The sequence below is a fragment of the Medicago sativa genome, chromosome 4 (genome assembly GCF_051527215.1).
Source record: "Medicago sativa cultivar Bolivia chromosome 4, Bolivia_mono, whole genome shotgun sequence".
Taxonomy (NCBI): domain Eukaryota; kingdom Viridiplantae; phylum Streptophyta; class Magnoliopsida; order Fabales; family Fabaceae; genus Medicago; species Medicago sativa.
Genome location: NC_140752.1, coordinates 87,629,805 through 87,651,229, shown reverse-complemented (window position 1 = coordinate 87,651,229; position 21,425 = coordinate 87,629,805). Strand labels below are relative to the sequence as shown.

The 21,425-nt window shown below is 33.9% G+C and overlaps 3 protein-coding genes across 3 annotated transcripts; all 3 read left to right on the top strand.

Annotated features, from left to right (window-relative positions):
- The first annotated feature begins 1,137 nt into the window (after positions 1–1,137).
- On the top strand, positions 1,138–5,559 carry LOC146933285 (cell growth defect protein). The gene is made up of 2 exons (XM_085705081.1): positions 1,138–1,456; positions 4,543–5,559. Exons 1-2 carry the CDS (start codon positions 1,184–1,186, stop codon positions 4,624–4,626), a joined length of 357 nt encoding a protein of 118 aa, XP_085561207.1. The 5' UTR covers positions 1,138–1,183; the 3' UTR covers positions 4,627–5,559.
- Positions 5,560–6,807: 1,248 nt separating this feature from the next.
- FUS9 (Ubiquitin-conjugating enzyme family protein) lies at positions 6,808–10,912 on the top strand. The gene is made up of 4 exons (XM_085705080.1): positions 6,808–7,181; positions 7,258–7,331; positions 9,778–9,925; positions 10,562–10,912. Exons 1-4 carry the CDS (start codon positions 6,995–6,997, stop codon positions 10,657–10,659), a joined length of 507 nt encoding a protein of 168 aa, XP_085561206.1. The 5' UTR covers positions 6,808–6,994; the 3' UTR covers positions 10,660–10,912.
- Positions 10,913–11,828: 916 nt separating this feature from the next.
- Positions 11,829–19,931, top strand: AAE18 (acyl-activating enzyme 18). The gene is made up of 14 exons (XM_085705073.1): positions 11,829–12,127; positions 14,273–14,405; positions 14,493–14,755; positions 14,831–15,032; positions 15,144–15,184; positions 16,234–16,362; positions 16,471–16,544; positions 16,620–16,840; positions 17,514–17,608; positions 17,677–17,893; positions 18,085–18,210; positions 18,710–18,808; positions 19,065–19,271; positions 19,459–19,931. The coding sequence occupies exons 1-14, from the start codon at positions 11,865–11,867 to the stop codon at positions 19,570–19,572; spliced, it is 2,184 nt and encodes a 727-aa protein (XP_085561199.1). The 5' UTR covers positions 11,829–11,864; the 3' UTR covers positions 19,573–19,931.
- The last annotated feature ends 1,494 nt before the right edge of the window (positions 19,932–21,425 follow it).

The window sequence follows — 21,425 nt, the reverse complement described above, 5'->3', positions numbered from 1 at the left end:
ATAGTATGTGATAAATAAGTTTACACGCATGAATCTACTTAAATATTTAAATGAGTTACTTATATCACTGGAGATGTTCAATTCTTTGGAAGAGTAAGAGTTTGCTAGGAAGGATGCCCATATAGCTGTTCATACTTTTATAGTAAGGGTTACTGCATTTTTTGCATGTTACTACTATAATGTGTGAATAAAAAGGATAGAATTTATCTAAAGTAACGAACTTCACTTTAGAGAATAAAGTAAATATTATCAATCATAAATTAATTGTCTTATGGAGATACCAGGGAGGAGTTAAGAGGCATTGAATAGGTTTAAAATAAGAGACTTCAAGTTTGATCACCAAAACTAACGTAACCACTAACTTTTCTAATTAAAAACAAGTTATTTTTATGAGGAGTGATATTTTGACAACCAAAATCAAACAACTTTAATGACAACCTTTTTTTCTCTCTTCTTATTGGACAATAATAATAGAGAGAGAAAAGGGAAGAGAGAGAATAAAAATATAATGTGAGTATGAGAGAGAAAGTTGTCTCAAAAGTTATTTAAAAATGGTTGTTCAAATATCATTTCTCTATTTTTATTTCTGTTGTAAGAGTACATGTTAATAATTATGTAAAAAAAAATGTTTTTTTTTTTGACTTTTTAATAAAATGAAATGTACAATTTTCAATATAAAATTTCTACCTTTATTGTGCCTTAAAGGCATTTGCGAGTTGAGTTTTACAAAAAAGGGTAAGATTAAGTGTATATTAAGAACAAGTATATACTTTGATATTTTAAGAAATTAAAAGAAAATACGTAAATATATGACATTTTTGTTTTTTTTTTATCTTTTTTGTCTCAATTTAGTCCTTTATGCTATAAAATGTAAAGATATTTATCCTTTTTTATGAAAAATAATAATCAAAAACTCAAAAAAAAAAATCATCAAACCTGTAAAGAAACTCAAATCTTCATCATACAAACTTAAAAAATTATATTTCATTGAAAAAAATTTCATAAAAAATGACTAAATCAGGACAAAAATAAATAAATAAATAAATAAATAAATGAGGAAAGTGTTAATTAAAATTTAGTTATGGGATGAATTGTATAATTTTGTCAATATAATATCATCTTGTTGTTTTTTAATTTCTTTTTAAAATAATTTTAGTTTGCGATTGTGAACTGTGATCGAATCATGGAGGGAGGAGGATCAAATGGAAAGGGGTATGCGTGGGCAGTATCTGCTGGATTGAACGCCGCTCTTGCAGCCATCTTCGCTAAGTTCAGCTTTCACATCTTCATTAAGTACGGGTTCGTGGTATTCTTCAATGTAACCATGTGGTGTTGTTATGTCAACAGTCTTAAAGCTCTCTCTTCTCTTCAAGCTACCGTCACCAATTTCGCTACCAATTTCATCTCTTCTGGTTTAGCTGGTTTCTTCTTCTTTCACGAATCGCTTTCTTTCCAGGTAGTAACTACTTTTCTTTGCAATTTCAATCATAGTTTTAAAACTCGGCTCGGTCATTGACTCGGCAGAGGCACTGAGTCACTGAGTCGATGGTTGAACCATCTGGTCATTGGTTGAACCGCACGACAGAATCGGATGACTCGGTTAGATAACCCGGTGTTAAGATTAAATTTGTATAGGTATTTAATTAGATTAAATCGGATTGAATCGGTGACTCGATTACTCCAACAACTAAAATAATAATATATATAAAATAAAAATAAATATCCAACAAACATAATTTAATAGACTAATTATTCATGCGATAAAAAAAAGCGAAGAGTAATTATTCATGAGCTTTAAATAAAATATTTGAGCTTTATAATTATATTTTTGTTAGGGAAGCTTTATAATTATATATGTCTATGATTTTGTCCGTTAATATTGTGAGTTATTTTTATAAAAAAAATCGATAGGTATTTGCCTTGTAAAGTATTAAACGTTAATTTTGTGAGGCATTTTAATCAACTAAAAAATAATAATTGATGGGTATTTGCATTGTACAGTATTCAATATTTTGACAATTATAATCTTATCCAAAAATTTGCTTAATATATTCTTATTAAAAGAAAATTTAAAACAAAATGAACAAGCACTTCAGTGGTTAGGAAGTTGTTTCTTATTGGGTGGGTCATAAGTTCAACTCCCATCTGTGGCATTTTTTGTAACATGATTTAAGTTAAAAGCAAAAAAAAAAAAAAAAAGAGAAGAACCGGTTCAACCCATAACTCGGCCGAGTCACCGGTTTTTACCGAGTTTGATCGGTTTTGACCGGTTCTCGCCGAGCCAACTGCATGGCCGATCCGAAGGTATGCTCGAACCGGTCTACCCACCGGTTCCCGGTTCGACCGGTCCAACCGGCCGGTTTGAGCCGAGTTTCAAAACTATGATTTCAATTTGACATATTAATTACCCAATTTGTAACTAAATAATTGAACAAACAAAATTGAAATGGTACCAATGTCATGATTATGACCCTTAATTCTGTATGTTTATTTATCCATTATATGTAACGTGTGTTTCCAACTGCTTAATTTGGGATCGAGATAAACCAAGTATCATGATTTGCTATTTTTTTTTTTTTTTGGTACAGAAAAGAGGGCTATGCCCAAAGAAAATTAAGAAATTAAACGAACATTCCTAGGCATGCAAACCCCGGAAATGTCCTCAAACAAAATACTCTGCAGCTCCCTTGGAGGGACCTCTAAAACAATGGGCACAAAAGAATCTTGTGTAAGACTATATGCAGCTAACCAGTCTGCACTTCTGTTTCCTTCACGCAAGGTATGATTTATTTGAACCTCCCCAGGAAGTTCAATGAGATCTCGAATTCGACGAATCAAAACGGGGATAGCCCCATTAATCTTGCAATTTCCTGTTACCATGTCCACTAGCAGCTTGGAGTCGCTTTCCACAATGAGTTGCGAAAAACCTTGTCTTCTGGCTATCCTTAAGCCCTCATACATGCCCCACATCTCAGCATAAAGAGCATCACATGTTCCAATCTTCCGAACATAACCTTTTAGCCACTGACCGTTGGAGTCTCGAATAAGGCCCCCACAACCTGCGATGTCCATTGACTCCTTATAAGCCCCATCACAATTCAGTTTCACCCAATCTCCATGTGGTCTTTTCCAGCCGATGTAGATAGTGTCAAAATTTTGTGACACTTGTGGTAGGTGAGGATGTTCGCCCCTTCCAATGGCTTGGACAAGTTCAAAAATGATACGAATAGGATCAATAGGCCGATGAAAGTCCTCCTCAAAGATAGATTTGTTCCTCCACTTCCAGGGATTCCAACATGTCACTAGAAAGATAGATCGCCATTCCTCCTCATGTGATCTGTGCTTCTCATGGGTGAGGTTATTGAAGATCCAGTCCCTGCAATTCAAAGAAAAGAAATTAGTAATATGATTAGATGCCACTAACCTGATCCAAACCTGGGTTGCGTAAACACAATCACGCAAAACATGGATGACTGTTCCGTCTCCATTACCACAAATAGGGCAAATGGGCGAAACTCCAATTCCCCATCTACTTCGCCGGTAGTTTGTTAAAAGGCGTTCATGTGCAGCTATCCACATGAAGGTTTGGATTCTATGAGGACCTTTCCAATCCCATATCTTCTTCCAATCCCCATCAATATGATGATAATTTCCTCGTTGAAGATCGTACGCGCTCTGGACTGTGAAGTGGCGAGTATTAGTGCCTTTCCATCCAATAGTGTCAGGACCATCAGTGTCCATGGGTGCTGGAAGGGCCAAAACCTGATTAGCCTTGTCAAGAGGAAGATGAGAATTTAGGAAGTCAATATTCCACGACCCATCAACCATCAGAACATCTTTCACACTGAGAGTTGTGTCAATTAATTGATTAATAGCACTCGAAAAAAGAGATGAACCACAAGGAGCCCATTTGTCCAACCAGAAATTTATCATGATTTGCTATTAGTAGTACATATGGGATAAAGGATCCAATTTATAGCTTTGTTGTGCTAAAAATCAGAAATCACTATTGGTTGGTTCTAAGGGTAAAATAAAATTAGGGCTTAAATATGTAGTCGTGTCCCTGTAGGTTGGCGAGTTTTTGGTTTTCAGCTCTGTATCTTGTTTTGTTTGAACACAACCCTGAAAAATCAAATTCGTTTGAAATTGGTCCCGTTTGCTGTTAAAAATGCATATGCGGCAAACGGAGAGTGACGTGACAAAAAATACGTTGCAACTCTATTTGTATTTTTAAGAAAATTTAAATTTGTCTTTGTTTGTTGTATAAAAAATATATATTAAAAAAGATAACTGTAATTTATTATTATTTTACCATTTCTTAAGAAAATGAGTAAAATACTGACGATCACCTTCCATTGTATTTCCCTTCTCATGTGTTTATCAAAATAAGTGGTGTGATTACTTTCATAAAGTAATGCCCTTCCCTTCCCTTTACACTTAGCTCGCAAACAAAGTCTAAAGAATCTGTGGTTGGTTATTTGCCTCTTTATGCTTTCAGTTTATTCATTCATACATTCTCTGATGCAAAGAAATGTTTTACAGTGGTTTGCAGGTGCCTTACTCATAATAATTGGTGTAATAATACTTAGCAACTCAAGTATTGAGAAGAAGGTTAGCGCTGATTAGAAGTTGCAGTTGAGTATGTTACCTTTCATGCTTGCTTGTTACTGGCCAAAGCACATCTGCAACTGCATGAACATGAACATGTAACATCAGGAATGATATACCTTGATCTCTGCTGTGTAGTCCACCACTTTACCGCACATGAAACCTGCTGAACAAGTTGCTTCTTGCCTTTTGCCAAATTAACAACTCTCTTATTGTTTTATTGATTTATTTATGTGGTTCTGTGGTGTAGTCTGGTTGGTTTGAGATGAATGCCGGTATTTATTTATGTGGTTCTCTTATTGTCTCTTTGCTGTTATGATTTCATGACATTGGTCATGTTCATGTGTCCTCTTTGGTTCTTTTCTCTAATTTGAATTGGACAGCTTTGGCGCATTTTTTTTAGTACAAACAGCTTTGGTATTAGAGTAGCTTTGTTACAGGAAATTTTTCATCGAAAGTGTTTCTATTTGGCTGGGATTTAACTTATGGATTTGGAATGTAAAATACCAAGAATCAAAGTGGGTGTTAAGTCGGTGGTTAAATCCGTTGTATTGCGGAGACTGCGTACGGTGGAGGAATTGGAGGATCCTGAAGGGGTTCTTCCCCTTGATCCTTTGTTATGGCAACAAGTTCCTTCAATCTTTGGCAAGTGCTGCAGAATTGGCTGTGACATAAAGGCGACGAGGTCATGGGATTTCCTTATTTCTTCTTCATTGTGGGAGCAAAGTACAAGAATGCAGAAGTAGTGGTGAGGGAACTGGGGAGGCCCATGTGGAGAGTTGAGTCTTGGTACTAAAGGTTGCAACCCTGATGATCTAGGGAGGTAGAAGCGGAGAAACTTGAGTTTTATTAAAGGGTTTGTAAGATTTATTAGATAAACTTAGTTCCAAACTGTTTGATATGCAAGGAGGGAATTTCTATTGCAAAAATCTGAGATTATAAGTTGTCAAATCTGTTGGTTATATAAAATTTGGGGAGGTAAAGCCATCACAATGGAAACACCAATATTCAAGGTCTTTTAACGAAAAGTTCATGGGATTAATTTACACTGCTAGTGCATAAGTATTTGGGATTAATTTTTATGTACTAAAAATGTATTTGTTTTTGGCTAAAATATGGTTTTAGTCCCTGCAAATGTCTCGTTTTGGTTTTAGTCCCTGTAAAAAAAATTGTAGTTTTTGGTCCTTGCAATTTTTTTTGTTTTTTAAAATAGTCCACAGACTATTTTCAAAATCAAAATATTTTGCAGGGACCTTTTTAAAAAACAAAATATTTTACAGGGAGCAAAAACTACAAAATAGGTTCAGCCATCATGTGCCACGTATGCAAATCATCACAAAAGTAGGGTCAGAGACTATTTTCAAAAACAAAATATTTTGCAGGGATCAACAACAACAAAATTTTTTATAGGGACTAAAATCAAAACGAGACATTTGCAGGGACTAAAACCATATTTTAGCCTTTGTTTTTACACGTATCAAATTAAATGCCCCACTTTTATAAATTGGTTTTAAAGTATTCTAAAATCAAAAGCTACAAATGATAGCTTCAAGTACAATTAATTCTGGTGGCAGAATCAATTTTACTTGACAACAACCAAACACGTCAGAATCAATTCTACACCTTCAGAATCAATTTTAATCCCTCTAGATGTGGAATCAAATTAGTATTATTTTGGAATGTATTATTTACCTTATATCCCTTCGTCCTAAAACAATAAAAAATTACGAGTCATTTAGTAAAAAAAACATGTCTCAAAATATAAGTCATTTTATAATATCAATAAAACATTCTTCACAAAAAAATATCAATAAAACATTAACGATTTTTTTTCCTATAATACTATTTACTATTTAAGACTCTAGACTCTGTCTTCTTTCAATTTTTAAATTTCTCTTTTAAATACTATTAATAATAATAATTTGAGAAATGATAATTGTACAACCAATTTCTAACAACTTTTTGACAAGTTTCTCTCTCATACTCACATTATGTTCTTATTCTCTCTCTATCTTTTTCTCTCTCTATTGATTTTGACCAATCAAAATAAAGAAAAACAAAGTTGTCATGGAAGTTGTTTAGAAAGAGATGTACATATATCACTACTCTTAAATAATTTTGTAATATTACTCATAATTTCTCTTTCTTAAACAAGATTAAATACATTTAAAATTGTCAAAACCGTTATGAATTTATCCCAAATATTTACTTCCGGTGTATTCTTGTTGAAAGTGTTGATGGTGAAAAATGTCTTAGTAACAACAACTTGAATGAGTTTGATCTGAACAGTATTGATTCTTAACGAGAGAAAAACATTGATTACTGAAGAAGAATAGATGAGCTAAACGAAAATTGAATTGGGGAATAGGGTTTAGGAGGTGAAGTGATGATACCAGGTGGAGGAGGAAGAAGTTCAACATCATCATGGGCACCGACAACCTCAGTGTCTGCTTCTGGAAAGAGAATTCAAAGAGAAATGGTTGAACTCAACAACGACCCTCCTCCTCATTGTTCTGCTGGTCCCAAGGGTGATAATCTCTATCACTGGATCGCCACCATTATTGGCACCCCAGGTTCACCATCTTCACCATTCAGCTTAGGTTGTTTGGGTTCAGATTGAATTTATCATAAAGTTGTTTTTTTTTGTAGGAACACCTTACCAAGGTGGCATATTCTTCCTTGACATAATATTTCCTACTGACTATCCTTTCAAGCCTCCCCAGGTACTATTGGTATTTTTGCGGCTATTGTTTCTTTTTCTCAAGTTGGTGTTTGCTTTGGCATGTGGAAGAATGTTAGCATGAAATGAAACTGTATTTTTATATAGATTTAATCTTTATGCTCCGTCGGTATAAAATTATTTTACATGTGCATCTAATAATGTGTTGTTACTTCATTTAATGTGATTGAAAACATGAGTTGTCATAATTATTAATTAACGCGAGAACACATTATTGGATGCATGTGTAAAATAACTTTACACTGTCAGTGTATAGAAATTAAAATCTTTTTATATAATGAATGCGTTAAGTTCCTTGAAGTTAATGCTTATTACTAATTGACATAAAGTTGTAATTCTATATACATTTAGTTTGGTAAGGCGATGGGCTTGGCTTAGGCTTATATTGTGCACCACATTGAGTAAAGCTAGAGAATGAATTGATACTTAAGCCATAGGATTCTCCCACCCAATAGGCTTGTCCTTTGGGATGGACTCTTCTCTAGAGCTCAAGTCATACAAACACTTGATAGTTTTATTGAGAGCTTGCCGAGTAGGATAGGTAAGCAAAATAAGAACAAACAGGAAAATGGCTACCTATACCAAAAGGTCAAGAATGAATGTAATAATGGGTGGTTAGCCAGAATGCTCTCTCAACTCATGGTTAGTCTTTTGGGATGGTTTTACTTGTGGGCTCAAGTCATAATTCTTAAAGGCAAGACTGGAGTAACATCCTCCTTGGGGAAGCCAGATTGATAAAGTGAACTATTCTACAGTTATGCTTCACCCCTTCTATGGATGGGGATACCAAGCATAATTCTTGGAAAATGCATAAAATTGTTTTTGCAATCCTTCTCTTTTTCATAAAGGGATCGGTGTTGTTAATCCTAGTGGTGGGGAGCAGTTGACCCCTAAACTGCTAAAGTGGGATAGTAGATAGAGGGAAAGCCTCTATTGTGAAGACTAGAAAGTAGTTTAGGAAGGCTTCACTTTGGGAAGTTTATGGTTGAGATGATACCAGGGTTGAGTAGAAACACAGTAGAATTAAATGAGGAGCAGAGAACAGAGGAGAACCCGGTAGTCGTCACCACTACCATAAAACCTAGTAGTCATTTCTGGAAGAAAACAAAGAAGGTAAGGGAGCAAGCGAGTCTTCGGATCTTCACAAAACGGGGGCAGGAGAAAGTGAGTTTCACTTTCGCATGGTGCAGAACGGCTGAAGCTGCTGACCAAAAGTACTCAGGGAAAATGACCAAAAAGCCGAATAAATCTGGTGAACAGGGGGTGAAAGGGGCATTTGGCATCAAAGGTGGCTGTTGTGGCAGTCAACACAATTTTCCGTCGAAATAGCTACTCTTGTATAATGCCAATGTGACATATCAGCTGTAAGTGTCGCAGCTGCGCTGCTGCAATTCCATTATCACGTGTGATCACCTGCTATTGACAACATAGATAGGGATAGTATGGTAGCTGATATTACAAGATATTTAGTCACTGGGTGGTCTGTTATTGTGTTTAACAATTTTGAACTATTGAATCTTACATCCTCTTATTTGAGTCCACTCTCCCACTTTCGAAGCAATAAACAATATATCATTTTGTATGCATTCAACTAATATTGACTGAAAAAAAAGGTTATTCACTGGCTTGAATGAACATATTTTTTTGCTTCTGATTTGATATAGCGAAAGTTCACTGGCTAACTGTTTTGTTCAAGATCATGTCATTTGAAGGAGCTAACTGGGTCAATGGGAACTTTCAGTTGTTTTTCAAGTAGAATTTAATAAATTGGTTACTTGTATTTGATAGAGCTAGAAATGAGAGTTTAGGTGTTGATGACGTGTCTAGTCATCCACATCGTGTACCCAAAATATGGAGAGTGTATGTTAGGAAAAATAGAAAGGAAGAAGAGAATGATGAGCTGGCAGAAAAGGGGTGTGATGCGTGACTCACTTCTGTTATGTTGGGATTGGGGTAGTGGAGGAAGGGGTCAGAAAAAGAATTCTGTTAGGAGCAGAGATTTGTGATATTCTCTGAGTCAGTGAGCATAGCTCTCAGTTGTATCAGGAAGTTTGCTTCCTTTGCTATTTTTCCTTTCTATCATTAATGAAATCCTCTCCATTTTATCTTTTCAATACTATTTGATGCTGTTACTGTGATTGATAGTTTTAGTACCTATCAGTATTTGTATTAAATGCTTGTTTTTTTCTCCTTCTGAGCAAATCACTGTTACCTTCCCATTATGTAATTCTTCAAGTACAGTCCCTTTATTTTCAAAGCCTATAAACTTCCTGTAGCATGTCTTCTCTCAACTTTTCATAAACTTGTCTGTTCGAAGAGTTTGGTATAGGTTTAAAAAATAAAAAGGCAATATGCAGACAACAAAAAATTTATGGGGAGGTAAAAGTAATTTAATTGTTGTGTATTGCCTTGTTAAATTGAACTAGCAGGTAGTCTTCAGAACTCGCATTTACCACTGCAATGTAGAACCTGATGGCCGTGTTAGTATGGGAATATTGAAGGATGGTTGGAGTCCGGCACTAACAATTACTAAGGTGCTACTTGCTGTTAGATCACTTTTGACAAATCCCGACCCTTGTAAGTTTGTCTATTCTCTTCTTGAATGCTACTACCTTTGTCCCTATATCTAAGATCCTTTTAGTTAATGCACGAGAATTAAGAAAAATGTTTCTATATTAAATTTGTCAACAATGTACAATCTCTTTTCAGAATTATACATCAATTATTAAGAGAGATAAATGATTAGTCTTTTAATTTCCCCATTTAATTAAGGGTATGTATTTTTGTGAAAGATCACTAATGTATCTTGTAATTTGAAAATGATCTTACAAAAGGGAAAAAAAAAAATTACAAAGGAGTCTTACATATAGGGATGAAGGTTTACATGGTACTTGTATACTTAGAGCCTTTTGCTTCTGAATGCAAGAAAAGAGGAAATTATTGTATTATTTTTTTGAAGAGACCAATTATTGTATTATTACCTCCATGTCTTGAAAAAGCAGCATGGTTTAATAGGACACTCCGCTAATGATTATGTCTTTTAACACTGGATTCAATTAATTTTCAAACATGCAGTATTAGTAATACCAATATTTACATTTTGTTTGTATAGAAAGTAATAACTACACTTAAAATCAGCCGATACTCCAAGTAGCTTCTTCAAAAAAAAAAAAAAAATGATCTTAGAATGTAAAGTTGTTTTCGTTGTTGCAGACAATGCTGTTGTTCCTGGCATTGCTCACTTATATTTGGGAGACAGAGCAAAACATGATGATATTGCTGCAGAATGGACTATCCGATTCGCCAAGTGAATAATTTGATATAAGAGTCGTTTAGTTGCCTAGCAATTTCACATTCTTTCCAATATGTACTTTATTGTCAGATGAATTTCACTCTGTTGAAAAGGGTTTGTTGTATAGTTGGTCTTCTGCATCGTGTATATCATGTTCCAATATTTATGTGAATGAAAATGATGGTTCGTGTTCATGCACTTGTAACAAGCTTATCTCCTGCCTACAAGCTGTGTTATAATTCAAAGGCTTTAGTGTACTTTTGACCCTTTAACTTTCTCAATGTTGCAATTTTGGTCCCCTAAGAAAAAAAATGACAAATTTAGTCTCCTATGTTTTAGCCATGGACCGTCAATATATTCCTAAGGGCTCGAATGCCCTCTAGAAAGGCTTTGGTACCCTGCAATGCAACTGGCTCCTAGAAGCTAGTTGAGGCGGCGCCTCTGGGAGGGAATCGAACTCGTAATGATCCAAGGAAAGGAAATCGAAATTTTTTATTCCGCTGCCTATTTTGGTGATCGATTTCCCTTCATCAATTCCAAAAAAAAAAAGTTCTCATATGAGTGCACCATTAAGATAAATCATGATATATGTGTTTCAACTTATAAAATATTATTGGATCCACCATAAACTATATTATATGTCCTTAAGCTATTTACACAAAAATCTACCGTTTAAATTAATACAAATTTTCCTATTTTTAAACAACACAATTTTAATATAAAATATAATTAAAATAATCACATCACTGCATTTCAAAATATTAACAATCATTGAACTATAGTATATGATTATAATTATCACAATTTTTATTTTCACATCTGTAAAATTAAAATATTACAAGTACGTATTAAAATTAATCATACCCTTATAATAATTTAGGTCATGTTAACTTGTGCCCTTAGGGCACATGTTAAGCATTAATGTCATTCCATAAATGGTAAGAATTTATTGAAAAAAGATTATAATTAAACATTTTGAGCAATAAATTAACACAATTTCCGATACATAATTTCTATTAGTGGAATTCTTAACATTTCCCTAATAACTTTGAATTGACCAACTTGAAGGACAGAGCAACCAACCACGTAGTAGCTAGCCACCATGCTTTGTTATCTATCACATCACCCATTCACCAACCACCTATCATCATCATCTACACCTACAACTACCACCGTATTAATGTTTGCTTAGAATTTTGGAGTTGAAAAAATTGAAAGAGAGAAATGGGAAAAAAGAGTGTAATGGAGTTGGGTATCGATGATATTGTAAAGGCTGGTTTATCACCTGCCGAAGCCAATGAATTGAAGGAAGTGTTGCTGTCACTGCCACTCTCTTCACTCTCCTCAGCTGACACATGGCGCCACCTCGTCAGCCGTAGAGTCCTCAAACCATCATACCCTCATCCCTTGCATCAGCTTCTCTACTATACCATCTATCATCATCACCACTCTTCTTCTTCTCCTCCTCTTTATTGGTTCCCTTCTCTGTAAGTCACTCTAATTATTATCATTCATATGTATTTTTACTTTACAAAGAGAATAGGTTTCTTGTAGGACTATGAAATATTCATACTCATAATATCAGTCACACCCTATCAAGCACGGATACGGACACCGGACACGACATGGACACTGACACAGCTAATAATTTGAGAAAATCACATAATTTAGTTTAATTATATGTGTCGGTGTCCATGTCTGCCCGCATCAAAAGTTGTTGAGTCCGGTTGAGTTGCAGGTGAAAATGATGTTGACATGGGTAATGAAACTGGCTTAGCATCTGCCATCTTGGTACATTTAAGTAAGAAGTAGCTGCCAAATAAAGTGACGTTGGGTTAGAGAAAGTCACTGGGATGTTGGCAAAATCTCCACTCCCATGAAGTGATTTGGAAAATTAAGATCTTTGAGAGAGAAAAATTTAGCAAGAGAAGTCTTGAACTTGTTGAAAAATGTGGCACAATACTCTATTAACAAAAGATCATCAAGATAAACAAAAAAAAAAAAAAAATGAGCAATAGTGGTACCATTCTTTTCGAGTAGAACAATGGTACCATTCTTGTAAATGAATAAGGAATTGTTCTCATCAAATTTATGAATCCAAATTGAAGAGGGAAATCTCTAAGAGCATGAAACTAGGCGCAAGGAGCTTACTTGGGGACATAAAGGGCCTTTTGTAGTTTGCAAACATAATGAGGTAAGGTTGCATGGATGAAGCCAGCTCAAGGATATACTCGATGTGAATGAGAATTTAAAATAGGTTGAATGAAACTCCTAAACCCCCTACACTCTCCATGAAACTCCCAAACAAACCCTAAGGATATACAAACAGACCATAAATATGCCTATAATAGGGTTGTGAGTGTGAGTACTAACTCAATTCTGAGTTTTTTAGCTAACATTTTTGCGTGCAGAATTTCTGTCCCAGAATTTGTTTGAGCGTAAAGTTTCAGGTTAAAGAGTATAATTTTAACTTTACTTAGACCACCTAGTTGCCATCGAAGGCCTTAAGAAAACAATTTAGGGGCTGTTGCCGAAATCATAGTTCAGGTAGGAGCTTGGATTTTTGGACACGATTTGCTATACCAGAAGGGACCAAACTGCATAGTTTAAGAAATAAATTTAACTTCAGAGAAATTGCGTAGGTTAGTCGAAATTAGAAGTTTAATGAAGGTAGGAGGGGCTGGTGGGTAGACACCATACATATGGAGAGAATATAAAACTGGGTTTTTGCACCCACTCGGAGTGTATGAAATTTAAGGCAAACTGCAAAAAATTTAGATACGCCGGATGTAAGGGGCCCTAATTTTTGCAGTACTGTTGCAAATATAAATTCAATGAAAGTTAAAGGATCCTATTTAATGAAAGATAGATGCATGTTTAGTATTTCATGATATCTTAAACATCAATTCTAGTTCCACTAAAGTTACAATAATATAAGTGATGGTTCCTCTTACTTAAGCTACGTATGTAAAAGAACTAAGACTATTGTTGTTATATGAGAGCAGCACATTATAAGACTTAACCACAGACAAATATCTCAATTCTTTGGTAAAGGAAGATTGAGAGAGACACTCTTTGGTGAGGGAAGAGTGTAGTACGTGCCATACTTGAGGGATACGTATTGTTGAATTATAGAGCTCTAATCCGGCCATACTTAGATATACAAGACATGAATTTAAAATTATGTAATTACACTAAGTTAAATAAATACTTATGTGAAGATGAGACAATCAAACATCTTTGATTTTGACAGATTTGGATTTTGATGAAAAAGCTTGATGAACAGTGGCTGGGTTTTATGATTTAAGTTGCAATTCTATTGATTAAGTAGGCCGCTGTTTGTAGTGCAAATATCCAAAATGGTGGAGATAAAAAGATAAAGATGATTGATGCATCAAACAACGAGCTGTTTCCAATAAATGGCTGTATTTGCGTTATGAAATATAAGATTACAAATGCATTCATGGATACATGAGATGAGAGGAAAAATAGAAGTTGTTACAACGGTCATTTAAACTAAAGGAATAGATATTTGAAATTCAAACTAAAGATGACAACTAAGATGTTTGTTCAACACTTATTATGTGTATTCATTGTTCTTGTATTCATTTATTATTGGTTTCTAAATTTAGAGAGCAGGCAATCCGCACAAACCTGGGTCGTCTCATGGAAAATCATGGTTCTCAGCTTTTAGGAGCATCCTTGTACAAGGATCCTATTACTAGTTTTCCTCTTTTTCATAAATTTTCTGTTCAACACCCTGAGGCAAGTGCAAGTTAGTCCCCTTCTATCTTTACATTTTCATTCTATTTCTGTAATTTCAATCTCTATTAAATTTGTATTGCACTGCAGGTGTACTGGTCTCTTGTTCTAAAGGAACTTTCTATTTCCTTTGTCGAACCTCCAAATTGCATTTTAGATACATCTTCTGACCCATCAAAACACGGAGGAACCTGGCTTCCTGGTTCTGTACTTAATATTGCTGATTGCTGTTTGCAACCTAGCTCCCACCCTAACAAACAAGATGAGAGTATAGCTATCATCTGGAGGGATGAAGGTTTTGATGACTCTGAGGTTAATCGTATCACTCTCAAACAACTTCGAGAGCAAGTCATGTATGTCACCTCTCATGTCTCATGTCGCACCTCACCCTTTTGATTTTCTTAATGTTTTTGCCACATTACTTCCAGGTTGGTGGCAAATGCAATAGATGCCAATTTCTCCAAGGGTGATGCAATTGCAATTGACATGCAAATGACCGTCAATGCTGTGATTATATATCTAGCCATTGTTTTAGCAGGATGTGTTGTGGTATCAATAGCTGATAGCTTTGCACCAAAAGAAATTGCAACTCGCCTCCGTGTTTCCGATGCAAAGGGTATTTTCACGCAGGTGTTTATATATTTAGTACTAAGTACAACTTTACCAGTAAAGCTATTAACTATTTCTCAGTTACCAATTTCTCTGTACAATATCACTCTTTCTGATTGAATTTGTTTTTAGGACTTCATATTAAGAGGTGGCAGGAAATTCCCTTTGTACAGGTAAAAAAATTGTTGGCATTATACCTCTCAGTCATTTTTTACCCCATCACCGCTGCTATGATGTTTGTGTCTACTTGTTCCGAAGATGATAATGGCATCTTCAGTTTTACTAGCCTAACACAATTCCTATTTTTTTTAACTAAATTACAATATTGCCAATATTGTCGGATAAATAATTGTTTCAATAATTTGTTCCTCTTATATTTGTTCCTCTTATTGTTGTCTGTCTATATTGAAATTCAGTGCCACAATCCACATGCTGATGAAAAATGTGTTCGAGCATGAATATACATGCTAGGCAATTTTGGAGAAATGATAATCTATTATTGAATAGAAAAGTATGTATTAGAATAAAGGAGCCAAACTGAATGTATATATTCTTAAATCCTCAAGCCCATGTTGTATTTTAAATTCATGTTTACTTTTTCTCATTTCTGCTTCAGTTTGTTTTATTGCATCTTTCATAGGAACAAATTAATTATTTGATAGGAACAAACAAGAATGAGTTCTGTAAGGAATATATATTTTTCACTTATGAAATATAAATGAAATTTTATAATCCCGGTCACTCGAAGTCATTTTGTTTTACTTGTTATGATTCCAAGTGAGAATTATATTAAAAAAGACCTTATTCTTTTCCATACTAGATGGATGTTTAGTGTTCATCTATCTCCTCCTATTGCATCTTTCCTCACTGTTTCAACAATATAACTTTGGGCCTTATCCTGCTTGAATTGATTCTTCTAGTTCTACCAGAAATGTCTCATTTATTGTATGATGTTTTCTTAGCATTTTGTTATGTACACACTTTTCTCAGCAGACATATGTTAGAAACAAATACACAACTGCATCTCATTAGCCAAAATTTCTATTCTGGATGCTTGAATGCCTCTCTTGATCAATTTTATTGAATGCCACTCTCAAACTATTTTGCCATGCAAAACTTGAATGGATGAAAGATATTGGGTTTGCTTGAAGTCATGTTTGAATTTAATGCTGTTCTTTTTACAAGTAGACCGCTGATCTCATTCTGCATTTTCTTCTTCCAGTCGAGTCGTTGAGGCAGCTGCATGTAAAGTTATCGTGCTTCCTGTGATAGACAATGATGTTGGAGTACAATTAAGAGAACATGACTTATCATGGAATAGTTTTCTTTCTTTTGGAAAACAGAATCTAAGGTAATGTGCTTTACTTAGTTGCTGCTGAAAATTCTCAAAACTTAAAAGGATAGAAGGTGCACAATTTCTCTTTTGTTTTGTCTCACTTTAACATTTAAATCTTGGCAGGTCTCATCATTACTCTCCAATCTATCAATCAATCGATTCTGTCACTAACATACTTTTCTCATCTGGAACCACGGGTAAAATTCTCCTTTAAAACATATCAATTATGGACTACCAGTATAATGATTTCTGTTTCCATTTTTATGCTTCAGGGGATCCAAAAGCAATTCCTTGGACTCAACTTTCGCCCATACGAAGTGCTGCAGATGGATGGGCTTTAATCGATATTCAACCCGGAGACGTCTATTGCTGGCCTACAAATTTAGGTTGGGTGATGGGACCAACTCTTTTATATTCATGCTTCCTATCTGGAGCAACTCTTGCTCTGTACCATGGATCTCCGCTAGGTCATGGTTTTGGAAAATTTGTTCAGGTGATTCTTCCAAATTTTATATGGACAGTGTTAATGAGTGTTCTGGCTAAGGAAACAAAATAGAAAGTACTTAGTGAAAAGGAAAGTATTGTATTGAAAACAAGAGTTTAAGGACTATGTACTATCAGTGCAAAAATTTAGAAAGTAATATAATAGAGTGACATAATGGTAATATCTAATTGGATAATTGTGTAAAAAAGCATTACAGTTTTAGTACATAGTCCATAAACTCAACACAAAAATAATTTAATAGACAAGGGCCTGTTTATTTCCCATGTTTCTGTTTTCATTTTCACTTCAACTAATAAACTTAAGAGAATATAGATCCACCATTTTTCACACCATTTTCTTTTACAATTTCTTAATAGATCTAGCATTTTCAGAAACTTTGGAATTCCAAAACATTGTTTCCGAAAATGTATTCTTCCTAGCTTGCCTTCCATCTTCTCTTCTCTCAATCAAAATTGTTTACTACCCAAGTCTTATGTCTCCTTGTTAGCAATTTAAAGTAAACATAAATTTTAGAGAATGAAAACAGAAAATGTTTTCCAAAAGTAAACGAGGCCTAAGTGTGCGTCATAATAATTACATTATTGGATGTTGTATGCTGCATCAACAGAATTCTATACATTGTACCAAAGTACACATTATTCATTTAACTACAATTGTTCAGGATGCAGGTGTTACCATTTTGGGAACAGTTCCAAGCTTAGTAAAAACTTGGAAGAGTACACAATGTATGGAGGGCTTGGATTGGACAAAGATAAAGTAATGTCTCATAAATTTAAATAATGAATTAACTTATGTGAACAATGAATTAAACTGGTTATATGCAGAAAATTTTGTTCAACCGGGGAAACTTCAAATGTTGATGATGACCTTTGGCTTTCTTCAAAATCTTATTACAAACCCATAATTGAATGTTGTGGAGGCACTGAGCTTGCATCCTGTTATATCATGGGGAGTCTACTACAGCCTCAAGCTTTTGGAGCATTTAGCACAGCGTCAATGACAACTAGTTTAGTCATCCTTGATGAAAATGGAGTTCCTTATGTAAGATGTTTTTCAGAATAGTTTCTATGTTTTGATCATATTATTTTATTTACATATGCCACTACCTTCCTTATAAATGTTCACTACCTTGTATAATAAGAATATTATCCTCTGTCATTGACAAATTTAGGTTTTCTAATTTTTTTGAAGAGGTTTTCTAATTTAGTTGATTTCTTGGACCCATATGACAGCCAGATGATGTACCTTGTGTTGGTGAAGCGGGCTTATTCCCTGTATATATGGGAGCAACTGATAGATTGCTTAATGCTGACCATGAGAAGATTTACTTTAAGGGAATGCCGCTTTACAAAGGAAAGGTATATACTTCAATAACATTCTTACTGCCAATGTGACCAATGACTTTCACATTTTGATGAAGCAATCTTGAAGCATTAGTTATATGAAAATATTTTGTGATTACCAACATACATTCTAATGGCTTTTGTTAAGAGCCTTAATAAGTTGGTTCATTACATCCTAAATTCTTTCTGAGGTCCCACTGCTAAGTTTATGTGCACACCTGCCAAATTGCATATAGAAAATTCAGAAATTAGAGAGGACAGGTCTACCTTTGAACTTTGGATGTGTTGGATAGTTGGATGTCGAATATTGTCAATACCTATGTAAGCTATAAATATTCTAATGTACTTTAGGTCAGTCAAATATATATAAAGGATTTTAATGTAATCCCTTTGCAGATTACTTCATCAGTGATTAGACTAGCTGAAATTTTAATTACTCTATTTCTATTATTCATCAACTTTTTCAGTCAGTTTATCTATATCTTCTGATGTCTGACATGGTATGCATTAGCAGGTTCTTCGAAGACATGGAGATATAATCAAAAGAACTGTGGGAGGCCATCTTGTTGTGCAAGGAAGGGCTGATGATACCATGAATCTTGGTGGAATAAAGGTGCCGCATGGCCCACAATATTTATGTTTATATTATCCTTCTTATAGATTGAGTGTATCTTGTTTTGTGGATTTTCCTCCTCTAAAGTAGAAACTCAATTTAGATAGTAAAATAAATCATCTCAACTGCCACTGGTAATGAATAAATCATTCGCTGATAGTTTGTAACTGGTAATGGATTCCTTAGAAGATCTTATTTCGGCTTATCTTTGATTGGTTATTATTCTTATGTGGAATTTTCTGTTCTAATATTGCAGACAAGTTCTGTAGAAATTGAGCGCGTCTGTGATAGGGCTGATGAATGCATTTTGGAAACAGCTGCAGTCAGTGTTTCTGCTGCAAATGGAGGTCCAGAACAACTGGTTATATTTGTAGTTTTGAAGACAGGATACGATTCCGATGCGGAAATTCTGAAGAAAAAATTCTCTAAGGCCATTCAAACCAACCTTAATCCTTTATTTAAGGTCAAACTCTCAATGTCATTTATTACTTTATGGAAAGCATTTTTAAAGCAATAACTTAAATGACTCAGTTTCATAAAATTTTCAATTTCAATTCAGTACTCAAGTACTGAATTGAAATTGAAAATTTTAATCTGACTTGTGATGATTTATATATTTGATTCTCACAACTCTTTTTGTTACTATACAGATAAGCCTTGTTAAAATTGTGCCTATGTTTCCTAGAACCGCTTCCAACAAAATACTAAGGAGAGTCTTGAGAGATCAAATGAAAAATGAGCTATCAGTTCATAGCAGACTTTAGTGACATCATTGATTCGCAACCGACCAGGGCATGGATCAAGAGTCAGCTCCTTTCATGTGCAAATATTATGATCATGATGATGACAACGACGGCGATATTCACTATAGGAAGTGTTACAATGTCAGTCTCAACCGGCAAGACATTGAAAAATAATGAAATTGATTCATTGAGTAAAATTTTAAATTATACTATTGACGGAATGCATCCAGTCAAAAAATTAGTATAATGGAATGCTATACTTATTAGTTGGAATTTAAAAAATATTTTTCCAGCAAATGATTGCTTTTAATTATTTTTAAAAAAATATAATGTCCCTAAAATATTTAATAATATACAATGTCACTTAATTGATTTGCCGTTATTGCTTTTTTTCGTTGTCAATACTATTTGTAGAAAAATAAAATAATAAAAATGATTGCTTTATAAAGTAGGAAATCTGATCCCATTTGTTTTTGGGTTAAATATGTTTTTGGTCCCTATAAATATACAAACTTTTCATTTTAGTCCCTCTAAAATTTTCCTTCAAATTTTATTCCCTATAAAATTTTCAATCACTATTTTTGGTCCCTATTTTAAAGTTAATTTATGTATATTTTAATGAAATTGTGTAGAAATGTGTAGAATATTATAAAATTATTTCCCAAAAAAAATTAGATTTTTTTAACAAAACATAAATTTAATATGAATTTTTAATCATAAAAAATATACAAATTCATATTAAATTCATGTTTTGTTAAAAAATTCTAAATTTTTTTGAGAGTGATTCTTATAATATTATGAATTTTTCTGCAAAATTTTATTCAAAAATATGAATTTTAAATATGAGTTTACTTTAAAATAGGGACCAAAAGTAGTGATTGAAAATTTTATAGGGACAAAAAGTTGAAGGAAAATTTTAGAGGGACTAAAATGAAAAGTTGGTATATTTATAGGGACCAAAAACATATTTAACCCATTGTTTTTTTCGTATTTTCCATTTGATTCTTTTTTGGGAAGTCACTATTAGTAGGGATAAACTCGGAGGACCCATTGCGCCAAATCCAGTAAGTTAATGATTATTGTGAATTTTCGTTGCACTGAAGATTTGATTTAACTTTCAAAATCATTAACTTGCCACTTTTTTTTTTGTGTTTTGTCCGGGGTTTGAACCCTGGACCTTGCATATATTATTCATTAACTTGCCACTAATGAAGTGTCAAGTGTGCTGGGTTATTTTCTTAAAATATTTCAATTTGCGTATGATCCTTATCGCAATATTGCGAGGTTGAGCTTGTTAGTAGGTTTAGAGAAAGAGAAATATAGATCTTACAAGTGTTTTTTGAGTATTAAGATTTTTTAGATTTGTATTTTGTATAGTGAAACAAAAATAGTATAGAACAATATGGAATTCATGTCTAAATTGGGTCTAGATTTGCTTTATTTATCTGCCCTCTATTTATCTACAAACGATAAACACAAATGATAAATTAATATGATCCATTTTAATTAATGAGTTTCACTAATGAGTCGCACAATAAAGAGTAGATAAATAGCGTAAATTTGAACTCGTCCTGATCACACTTGTTTAAGTGTAATCCAAACATTTATATTATAAAATTGAATTGGACTTGGATTGGGCATGGACCATGCTATCCTTCGGTTTAGTCAAAGGAATCATGTAGCAACCAACTTGCAAAGTTGCAAAATGAAAAGTTCAAACTCAAACCTTCAAATGATGCTGAATAAATTACACACACGAGAAATGATGTGCCATAGTATTTGGGATTTTTAACCACCCCAATACATTGATCTTAAGAAGAACAATCTATGCAAGAAAATTAACTGCTGATTTGATGGAAAGAAAGAGCTCTTCC